Source organism: Phragmites australis, chromosome 12 (assembly GCF_958298935.1).
Source record: "Phragmites australis chromosome 12, lpPhrAust1.1, whole genome shotgun sequence".
In the NCBI taxonomy this organism is placed as follows: domain Eukaryota; kingdom Viridiplantae; phylum Streptophyta; class Magnoliopsida; order Poales; family Poaceae; genus Phragmites; species Phragmites australis.
The window spans coordinates 2,812,462-2,824,567 of NC_084932.1; the positions used below are offsets into that span (position 1 = coordinate 2,812,462).

The 12,106-nt window shown below is 42.6% G+C and overlaps 1 protein-coding gene across 1 annotated transcript; it reads left to right on the plus strand.

Moving 5' to 3' along the window:
- The first annotated feature begins 947 nt into the window (after positions 1 to 947).
- Positions 948 to 2,648, plus strand: LOC133887023 (vegetative cell wall protein gp1-like). Its single transcript, XM_062326929.1, has 2 exons — positions 948 to 2,112; positions 2,207 to 2,648. Exon 1 carries the CDS (start codon positions 1,005 to 1,007, stop codon positions 1,872 to 1,874), a length of 870 nt encoding a protein of 289 aa, XP_062182913.1. The 5' UTR covers positions 948 to 1,004; the 3' UTR covers positions 1,875 to 2,112; positions 2,207 to 2,648.
- Positions 2,649 to 12,106: the final 9,458 nt, after the last annotated feature.

A 12,106-nucleotide genomic window follows, 5' to 3' on the forward strand; every position in this document is an offset into this window, starting at 1 on the left:
TTCGTTGGATCGAGATCCGACAACTGAGAGTAGCCGACTGAGATTTGTTTCATTCTCGGTCGACCGATGAGGAGCAGCCCCTTTGTAATTTTCATAAATTCAATATTGATTGTGTTAAATATATTGATGGTCATCAAACTGTAAAAAGTTGATAACAAGGACTCTATATTTCAAATAAAAAAGAAAGGAGAAAGTAAATCACTGCCCATACCTTCGAACTGATTTTGAACCTCAATGCCATTTTCATCAGCGAGGATGGTACAAGCGGCCGCTTACATAAGTGGTTCCTGTTTCTCCATAAGTGTCGGTGGAATGTAATTAAACTTATTTGTTCGATTCCTAAGTGCTTGGCTAAGTTCTTAAATTATTATAGGTATGTTTGATAGAGCTTCAGTTTGGTTATCTCTAGCTCTAAAAATCTTTAGAGTTGAAGTTATAAGCAAATCGAGAGTCTTTGACTAAAGCATCGGGTTCTTATTGTGAATTTGAAATATATATTTAAAATATTTTATTTATTCTACAAACTCGAAATCCTATCAAAATCTCAAAATTGTAGGTCTACTAAACAGAATCTTTATATCAATCTATAGTAAGATAAAGGCTAAAAATTTTGCCAAGTTTTATGGCAATTTTTTTGCTACATAGCACGAGGAGAGCCGCGAGAAGAAACACTAGTGCGCGCATGCACTTGCTACTCTTAAGAAGACAGCATTGTTAAAGAGAGATCTCGGAGATCCACCATGAGCAGTGAAAAAATGACTCCTGCCTAAACATTCGGTAATGCATGTCACCTTCACGGGGATTACCAACAACCCATTACCAGTGTAGAAATCTGAATTCAACTTTCAAAAAGCAGGCACTACAAAATGTGCTGATACCGAACTCAGTTGCAGCTTAAAATCATTTTTTCCCCCTCACCAACCCAAGAACACTGATCACAATTGTAGCTTATATAAGCACAACCAAATTAACCATGCATGATGCAGACCAAGTGATCAGCCAATATGGCATCACGAACAACTTGTACGCGTGCAGAGGTAGTCATCAAGGTGTCGTACGTGGTGGCGCTCACCGTCGCGCTCTTTTTGCCGTGCTGCGGCGCCACGTCGAGGTCACGGTTGGTCTCCTCCTCCTTTGCCGATGCACCGGAAGGCGGCCGGGCTGCACCGGCGCCGTCGGTGGAGCCGGCGGTGCTTGATGTGCCGGCTGCAGAAGCTGCAGCCTCGCCAGTGCAACCGCCGGAGCCGGCAACTGTCGCTGCCGCGCCGACGCCGTTGGAGGGCCACGGCCAGCACGTGAAGAGCAAGCACCACGACCACGAGAAGGCGCCACCCAAGCACCACCCGAAGGCACCGCCCAAGCACCACGGGCGCCACGCTCCTCCACCGCCGGACCTGTCGCCGCCGGCGCCTCCACCGGAGCCGTACGATAACCAGCCCCCGGTCGCGCCGGGGCCAGAGTGCCCCAACGGCAAGAACCCGGCGTGGCCGTTCCCGTGGCCGCGCCCGGGCAACCAGTGGCCGCCGCTGCCGCCGTTCCCGTTCCACCCACCGCCACTCCCAGCCTGGCCGCAGCCAGGGAGCCAGTGGCCGCCGCTGCCGCCGCTCCCGTTCCACCCACCGCCACTCCCAGTCTGGCCGAAGCCATGGAACCAGTGGCCGCCGCTGCCTCCGTTCCCGTTCCACCCGCCACCGTTCCCGTCGTGGCCGCACCCCAGTCCAGGCAAGTGGCCACCACTCCCTCCATTCCCGTTCCACCCGCCGCCGACGCCGGCGTGGCCATGGCCTCACCCGGGCAACCAGTGGACGCCGGCACCGCCGTCCTTGCACGGCAACGACATCCCAACGACGACGCAGCAGAACCCCAAGAACTGACGCATCATGCGCGCGCGCGCGCGCTTTTGCCCTCGAGGAGGATGAAGAAACCGACCGAGAGCTTCGATGACTGCTACTCCAGAATCCAGATATATAACACGAGAGGAAAGAATAATGAATTTGTTTCATTAGAATGAGAGATCAATACGACGGCATTTGTATACGACGTACGATTTACGTTTTTATTCGGCATCGAAGAGTCATGATGACATTGAATAAATTCCGACAAGTTTTTAAGGTTCTTGCGGCGAATTGCACTGGTTTATCACTTACGTTTGCGATTATGCATTCGGCGAATTTAAGTGTTTAAGGTTCTTGTGGCGAATTTGCAGGAAACTTATGGCGAATTTGCACTGGTTTATTCGTTGGTGGCTGTGCATGCATGCACTAGTGCACATAGGTTCATGGCGCCGCCGCCTTGCCGGCCTTGGAACGCAGATCCGACGGAGCAGCGCTGCGGCAACGTGCTTGCCAACGCCATTGGCTTGTCGGCTCTAGCAATGCTCGAAAAAACATCCATCCTACAATGAACCATAGAGGCTGAGATCCACGGGCGGTCCGCATGGCGCCGCGCGCCGCCGGAGTTGCTTCCGGTGGCCAAGCTCTACGGTCTTGACACGAGTCCGATGTGGACGGTGTCGTCGAGAACCTCATGACCGTCGAGATGCGTAGCTGATTAGCGGATGGTTTTTGCACCGGATGTGCTTGTACCTCTTTTCCTTTCCTCATACTAGGCCTACACATTATTAGTTTGTTATGAGTTATTTGCATTTACACGGTGGGAGTGGTGTCAGTAACAGTTTAAATAATATTCTAATTAATTATTAAGTTGATCATTTACATATACTACTATAAAAACTATTTTTCGAAATATCTAAGATATTTTTTCACAGATGATTCATTTAAAAAACTGCCTAAACAGTTGGCAAGGACCTTCTGCAATTACGGAATGCCTGTGAAAATTTATTATCACAGGCAATTCACATCTAAAAATGATCATCCATTAAAAAAATCATAACTTTTTTATATCAAGTCGGATGAGGAAAAACTCTATATGAAAATTGTAGCTCTAGATGAGATCTACAACATTGTAGTTGACATTTTTTTTATTTGAAGTCATTTAGAGGTACAAATAATCGTTTTAAGTTTCAAATGATTATTTGGTATCTAAATGACTTCAAATAAAAAAAATTAACTACAGAGTTGTAGATCTCATCGAGGGATACAATTTTCATATAGATTTTGTCATTATCCGACTTTATATGAAAAAGTTATGAATTTTTTAAAATAAGTTGTCACCCTTTTATACAGGCGGTTACTTACGTGGACCGCCTATAATAATTGATGTTCATTTTTACAGGCAGCTAATTAGGTGAACCACCTGTGAAAATAGGTGATAATTTATCTTAAAAAAATTATAATTTTTTTATACAAAGTCGGATGAGTATAAATTTTATATGAAAATTATAGCCCTTGACGAGATCTATAACTTTGTAGTTAATTTTTTTTTTATTTTAAGTCATTTAGATGCCCAAATAATCATTTGAAATTTTGGATAGAAAATATCAAAAGAATTACATATGCTAATATGGTCAGTAGTAGTTTTGTGGTGAGATGGTGAGGAGGGTTCGCACAAGCCGAGAGGTTTCGAGTTCGAGTGCCAAAAACCGCGTAGCGTGTGTATTTCGCGCGAAAAAAACACGTGACTTGTGACTTGCGATGTTGTGACCGTGAGGGTTGCCTGGTCAGTCCAATTTTTTTTTTTTGCTTTTTTTCGGATCAAAAATATTGACTCGATTAATCAAAATATCATCTCGATAGTCACAGCACGTGTTTTATGTTCAAGATCAGAACATAAGCCTTACCAATATTTAACATAACAACATAGCTTAATAAAGAGCAAGAAATTAAGTTTATATTATAAGTTCTTAAGCATTTGTAGATTCTCACAATTTACAACAAAAGAGCTAGGAGTATACTACAACTAATCAATTCCAAGACAAAGAGAAACTATGCAGCGAAAGCTAAAGCTATAAACAATAAAAGGATAATAAAACCATATGTCTTTAGGCTTTATCGCAAAAGCACGATCTCTGAGTAGTTACCTACTCATGCCCGTCACCCACATCAGCGGGCGTGAAGTAGCCAAAGACCAACTCCTTCACGCTGGTAGCACCTGAAAGAGCAGCGTGAATATGAAGCTACTCACAAGATTTAATCCATAATGAGTACTTATAGATAACCCGACTCTAAGGATTATGTATTTGGATGTTAGCAAGAAAATAGTCACATAATTAAGTGGATTTATATGCGAAAGCAGTTTGGCATAAATATGTAAGCAACTATACTATACTAAAAGTACCATTCTACCATGTAACCAATATCATGAACATGTAAGTAATTTGAACCATATTAGCATAACTGAACATAACCACACCAACCCATAATCGTGACTTTACGACTGATGTAAATGGACAAAAGCATACTAATGACCGAGAGTGCGACAATTCGAATTGATTTTACACTCTGCAGGGGATATTCCTTTACCCACACACCTCGGGTTCATCCTCTTAGCCCCAAGGCAACATTTCTTATACCCAGAACTACCCACCCGCACATACCCCTATGGTATTGGGGTTACCGCGAGCGTCTCCCGGACACCTCCAGCTCCCCACCATTTTGCTTCTCCTCATTCTTGTTCAAAAGTGTCATAGGGCCGTAAGGCGAGTGTCAGCACGACGTATGGTACTAGGCTTACCTTACCATTAAATCAGCATGTGGTGATTACAGAAAGTGCTAAAGCCAATGTCACCGACGGGCGGTGCTTAACCGATGCAAGCAGTCTATAGCATCCGGGTTCCTTTTCCGACCTACCCCTAGCACCGTCCACATCTCGTCTCATCCTTACACTTAAACATCCTGGCATCTTAGTCATATCCTTTATGAACAAGTAAGTAAGCCCTAAACTCGCGAACGGGATTGAACCACCACTCAACTTCTACCAAAAGATCTATGTATTTCTAAGCATTTCAAGCGACTCTTAAGTTAGACACCAATAATATTATCAAGGTTACAAGGATACAAGTTACCAACAATACAAGAAAAATATAATGCATCAACATAGGTTCGACCCATATCAACCCGACACTCGACTCATTCCCATGCAAACCTACATAAAGCATAGTTTATCATAATAGACATATATTGATCCAAAGTACTTGGAAGAGTATACTTAGATGCTTGTCTTGCTACTCTGGTGACCGTTTAATGCTACCCAGGCAACACTTGCAGAATTCTGGTAGATTGATGTTGCCTTCACCCACACACGCGTCACACTTTGGTTCTTCGTTCACTAAAGAAAAACACATGCAATAATAAGCATGAATGAGGTGCAACAATGTATGCTACAATATGCATAACAACATATTAAGAGTGCAAGATATGCGAAAGAATAACAAACTTTGTGATCTAAATAACACCGAAAACTAATAGGAGGTCGGGGATTCCAGGTTAAACTCAGAATATCCGGGTTCCAAAACCTCCGAGGTGTACTCCGGACAAGGGTTATCGGTCAGTCATTTTTGGATTAACTCGGAAGTTTCGAGCTGAGTCTAAAACCTTCGGGTTAGACCGGAATGTCCAAGTGAGGCTTTGAGCGAGGGTGCTCGGTTAAAAGCACCGTGAAATACCCGGACCCTCCGGGTTTAACTCAGGATATCTAGGTTGGGCAGACTTGAACTTCTCGATGACTCTCCTTAGTCGATTTGATTTGCATGTTAAATCTATCCTATATAGACATGCATACACACTATACAAGGGTTTCTAGACCCAAAATGCACCCTAAACCCTAACGATTTCTGAGTATAAAACAATGGGTTTTTCCTGGGCTACCTGGAACCTCTGGGTTTAACCGGACTATCCGGTTGCTCCAGAGAGGTCTTTTCGTGGGAGAAAATGGTCGATTTCATTTGCGAGCTTCCTCAATCCAAGGAGAAAAGGGTTTGCACTAGTCCATAGGGTATAGACCTCACTCACTAACTAGCAACTCAATTTTCTAGCTCAAAACTTATCCAAAATCCTTAAATTCGTTCCAAGGCTCAAGAACATAAGGCGCTCTACAACTTTGCAACCGAAGCTCCAAACTCGGATTTCAACCAACCAAATCATGTATTCTTGCAATGGGAGCATAGAAGACTCACCCAAGAGGCTTTGCCAAGGTTGGTGACCATTGGTGGAAGGTGGAAAAGCTTAGGAAGAGGAAGAACACTGGTACTCCTTGTGCTTCAACTAAGAACACCAAAAGACATCAAAATTGGCTCGAATACTTCGGGAAAATGAAAATGAATTGGATGGATGAGGAGCTTAGGAACTAAGGAACATGTGAGTACCACATGCATACCTTGATTTGGCTTCTAGAAGGTGGATTCGAGGAAGAAAGAGAGAGAGAGAGAGCTTGAGGGGAGGCAGAGGGGATCTGCTCCCTTGCCTTGGCTGGTTGGAGAGAGCGTGGGGGAGTGAGGGAGAGAGAGAAGGAGCAAGGGAGAGAGGGAGTGGTTGGCCACCAATTTGAGCCCCACATTCTAGAAAAAGAAGATCGTTTTAACTATGAATTATATTCTTTTCTCTCCCAAATTATTTTCTCTCAACTGACTGACTCTAAGCGAAATGCTCTAGCGTTTCAAAACAAAAATTACACAAAATTAAATATAATGCTTATGAAGTATGATTATTCTTAATTATGTGATTATGGTTTTGGGACGTGACAGGTGGCCACCGAGAAGTTGACGAGGCAGGAAGGGACTCACAAGTTGTGTTGTTCATTTCATCTCGTTTCTTCTTTCTCTCGCTATTGATTTCGTTCCCCTCCTCCCAAATCGATTGATTAGGGTGTTTATTAGATTGCAAGATGATATCGGAAGAGGGGAGGGTCTCCATGAATGTGAGCATGTGGGGTTTGTTTTTGATTCGATTTCATCCCTATGCTCAAATCAGTTTTTATGTCGTAATCGGTTTGTGTGTGTTTTGGTTGATCCAGTAGAGTACGAGGGATCAATTCCATTTTTGATGTGCTCCCGATTGATAATTTTAGCTTTCCCCCAATTTTGGTACTATTTTTTTACAAGGCATATGGTCATCGAGATTGCTGGCCGATGCTCGATTTGAGACTCATAAGCATCGCGTGGAGCAACAACACGTGTACTTTGGCATGGGTGGTAGCTCGGTGTTGGACGTCCGCCTCTGCCGAGCTTGTCTTCAACACTCAATTGCTAATTTGTACCAATTTGCCTAGAAACTGTGCCGATTTCCTTTTAGATCTATGCTTATTTGCTTTCAAATTTATCCTAGCTTTGCTTTCAATTTGTGATCCAATCCACGTTGTAGCCGCTCATCATGGATGCACTAGCGGACGGGGGCTGGAGTGAAAAGTTAGTTGTTTGAAAAAGAATACAAGTGCTCCTTTGTGATCTTTGTCTCCCATGGTCCTATGCTATTTAGCGGACGGAGGCTGGAGGGAAAAGTTAGTTGTTTGAGAAAGAAGAACCGTACAAGTGCTCCTTTGTGATGTTTGGCTCCCGTGGTCATATGCTTTTTACTAGATTTGCTTGCAAATATGCAATAATTTACTTCTCTCTGATATGAATTCACACAACTTGCTCGCAAATTTAACAGAACTGCTCCTGTGCATGATTTGCTTGTAAATAGGCAACAACTTGCCCCCCAAAATTTTGTTCCAAGGTTTTTCTTGTTCAGATTTTTTATTTTCAAGGTTTACTCTCCACATATTATTCTGATTTTTTTTCTTGAAAATATGAAATAGATTGATGTGATTTGCCTCCACATGGTTGTATTTTTTTTATTATGAGTCCATTCTGATATGCTTATATTTTTAAATAAAATTGCTTATGTACATGAGTGTACAGGAAGGAATATATGGATTTTTGTCAAAATTTTGCTTCATTTTTTGCCATACAATGAAGTGGGTAAAAAGATTTGAGTGCTGAAATTGAATGTTAAATATCCCAAAAATAGAAAGGTGAGGTGGACATTCATATCAACTTTTACCAAATATGGATGTGCATGCTAAACCGCTATAGCATGCATGTCCGAAATTTAGCAATGTCCAAAAGGAATATTGACACATATTCATTTAAGGGTACGGTAAAAGAGCTCTTGCAGTTTTGTTATGGACCGAGGTCAAGTCGGAGTGTACTCTACTGTGATCTCTATTTCTATCAGTTGGGCCTAGTAAGGGTGGCAACGAGCTGGGTCGGGTCGTGACCCTGCGGGTTACATACCCGACAAGGGCGGGCGCAAGCGCGGGTGTGGGTGCGGGTGTTGAAATCGCCCTGCAGGGCCATCGGGTCAGACCCCGATACCGAAGGTCAAGTTGGCCAACTGGTCTCAAATTCGGTGATTTCCATCGGTAGGCATCTTGCCTGCGCGCTTCTCGGCTCTGCCACCTCCACACTTAGAGTAGAACCATCCCTCACCGTTGTAGTTCAATCGATGGTCACAGGAGAATCGTGCTAAGAGTTGGCCAACTGGTATCTGATTCCCATCAAAGGGTGTCATCGTAGCCCAGCAACCCATCGATCGATCTACACGCTCCTCTGCCTTGCCACCGCCGCCTCGCCTGCACCTCCACAACCCTCCGCCGGTTGCCTTGTGCATACTAGTGGGAGCCGTTCCCTACCGACGGCGTGAGCGCCAGTGTTGAGATGCCGCTGGATGGGGGCCAGGGACGTGGTGGACACGGACACTGCGAGAAGGCAGCGTAGCAACACATGGCTAGTGAGGCCTCCACCACCGATGCCGAATGGGTGGCCGTGGGGTTTCATGCATAAGACATAAGGTCGAGACGGGGAGTAGAGTGGGAAAGAGATAAGGTCAGGTCTCAAGCCCTTGCCGAGGCTAGGGGTGAATTTACACTTGGTTTAATTTTTGGGTATGGATCAGGTTTCATGTTTTGGGTCGGGGTGTATTCTTGCTCCACTCAGCCCTTGACCCAACCCGTCCTGATGCCACCCCTAGGCCTAGAGAGTGTCGTTTTACCCAGAAAAGTAAACCATGTTACGTAGTAGGGCGGTCTGCCATAGATTCATTTTCAGAACTTGCAAGGCTCTTATGTAGTTCGAACGTGACATCTATGTGGGTACATGTGTAGGGGAAAACAGATTCAGGCTGGCTTCAATCATGTCCATACGTGTTGGTGCTACTCTTAAAGAAGCAGAGCGCGATAGGCCTTGTTTTGGGGGAAAATTAACTTTTTGCCACTATCTTCGTTAGTCATCCTTCAATTGCCACTGATTAGATTCATCAAATATATTTGCCACCGAAGGGAGAATAATCCTTAATCATGTGCCATTTTTGCCTCTTTTGGACCTGCCAACATGGAACGCCAAGAGAAATGACCGCTCTATCCTTGGCTTAAGCGTGCATATGCAGCATGCACCATAAGACATTCGCTTCGACTGAGCCTCTTCGCACTCGCCCCTATGTTCTTCTTCTTCCTCTTGCCACTCCCTTTGCTTGCCACTGGCCACCATGTCTCGATCACCAATTGGGTCGATGGAGTCATCGAGCTCTAGGATGAAGCACCTAGGGTCTAACGCATCGATGAATCTGGTCAGGGAGGAGACTGGCCCGCCATTGATTCAATGCCCAATGTGCCACAAGGAGAGGGTCCTAGAGCTCATGTCAAAGACCGATGCGAACTACATGAAGAAGTTCTTCAAGTGCCCGAGGAATGTGAAAGGGGTGAGTGCGTGCAACCCATTTTGCAGTTCAATTTGAGATTTTTGAGTCAGATTCCTGCAAATGAGCTTGATTTGGGGAATTAGGGTTTCACTGCTTGGTTTTTTTGTGTTTTCAGGTGTTGAATGCCAACAATTTCTACAAGTTTCAGAAGGAATATGCTAAATTTCTTCAGGAGTTGGGGATGTTTGGATACTTGGATTCAGATTCTACACATTCAACTTTGAAACATGATGCATTCCCTGAACTTCTTGAAGCCACTTCTGACTGAAAGAAGCCATTGCTAACCTGAATGAAGACGTTGAATCCATGAAGAAGGACATCAATTTGTTGAAATCTAGTCATGCCAAAGTCAAGAATAGCCACATGGAAGCAAAGACTGCGATGGTCTTGAGTTTGGTCAAGGTCCTACTTGCGATGGTTTATATCAATGTAGTGCTTGGACTACTGTGTGTGTTGATGTATCTAGTGAAGTAGGGCAGGCCATAATGTAGTGAATAATTTTCCTTTAGGAACAATGTGTGTGCATTTGTCCTACTTACCATAATGTGTTTTTGACCATGAATGAAATGCTCCTTCTCGAAGGCATAAGGTAGCACCAGAATGCCTTTTGGAACAATGTGTGTGCTTGAATTTATAGAATTTTTTTTTGCACCATAACATGTTAAAGGTTTATGAGAATTCAATTTGTTCCTGTAGTCCAGAAATGCATCAGAAAGGTAGGAAACATATACAAAACTACAACAAGAGATGAACCAAACCAAGTATTGCTTTAGCATTTTCTGAGAGATGAAAAAAGTTAATGGCAAAGGCTGCACTTCAATAGCATAAATCAGTATCCTCGCAGCCTCACAGATTGAATAGTAAAAATCAGCACACTTGAAATGCTGGAACAATGCATACATTAATAGGTTCTTACAACTAGTTTGGAGGACAAATTGTTCATACAGCCATCTTAAAGCCATAAGATACATGTCCTGCATAACCCATAGGTGGGCAGATAGAACAAATCACATGACATGGTTCACAGTACATAGTTTATAGCTTTGAGAATACATAGTGCAAGCAACTTAACAATCAAAATACATCACAGTACTTAGTTAACAATTTAACATCAAGCCTTGGATGGTGAGACCTTCTTTTTCTTCCTAGGAGTCAGCTTCTTCCTTGGTGCATCCTTTGATGGTGATGCCTTCTTCTTGGGTGTGCTCCGGTGAAGCACCTAGATGCCTAATTCGAGTTTTGGTAATTAATAATAATATGTGATTTATAGACTAACATGTTTAATTGAGTTATAAAAAGTTTAGTCTAAAAAATGTTGCGAAGCTAGAAGCATCATGTGTGGAAGATATGCAAATGGTTAGCTCAAGACAAAGGTATAGAATGTAGGGCATTTTCTTTTACCGGTCAATGGTGATTAGAGGAGATAAATAACTGAATTGATAGAATAAGTGCCATACTATTAAGAGAGGTTGATGTACGTCTACTTGAGATATCAAAAGTGCCACAAATTGATCAAACTTGTATTTCATCTAGAATGAGGTCTTAAGTTTGAAAAGAACCAAAGAAAAACTGCCTTTTGGGGTTTCTGTGTAGTGACGGTTTGACCGCAAGTATGGTCGGTCTGACCGTTGTATAAATAAGGCAGATTTTTCAAATTCTAGGTGTCACGGTCTTACTGCCAGAGAAAAGAGATTTTTGGTGGCTCACGGTCTGACAACCAGGCATGGCTATGAATGTTCAAGCTATGAATGTTCTTTATGGTGATTTAGATCTTAATGAGTTTAATCGTATTTGTAAACTTGAGACCGTTCATGAAATTTGGGAAATGCTAAAGAAAATCCATGAAGGGACAACCATGGTTAAGGATGCAAAACTTTTGTTTGCAAAGGATAACTTGAGAAATTTACTATGTTGTTAAACGAAAGCATTGCTGAAATATTTAATCATTTAAACAACATAATAAATGAGCTCAAAGGGTTTAGTATGGACGTAACCGATGATGATTTCTTTCATAATTTTTTTTTAGATTTGCCTAATAAATATGACACTATTGTGATTTTGCTTTTGAGATCTAATTTGAAGGATACAGGTCTAATGCAAATCTTAAGTAAAATTCTCACTCATGATATTTTCAAGAAGTCACAAAAAGACCTTCATGATGATGCTATGATGCCAAGAAGAAAAATATTGCATTCAAGACTCAAGAATCAAGAGACAAAGATGATCATGAAGAAAGTGATGATGATGAAGAAATGACTCTTTGTGAGAAGATTCAAGAAATTCATGAAGAAGAAAAGATATCAAGGTGGATATAGAAAAAAGGGACAATCTTACAAAGGGAATCTTTTTGAAGAAAAAGATGTTTTGAATGTGGTGAAAATGGACATATTGCAATACATTGCAAGAACAAAGAAGAAGAAAAATATATCAAGAAGAAGAAGGAGAGTGATGACAAGAAGATATTCAAGAAATTT

Bases quoted from the DNA above. Each gene is read 5' to 3' on its own strand.
- LOC133887023 (XM_062326929.1), top strand. From the start codon at position 1,005: ATGGCATCACGAACAACTTGTACGCGTGCAGAGGTAGTCATCAAGGTG.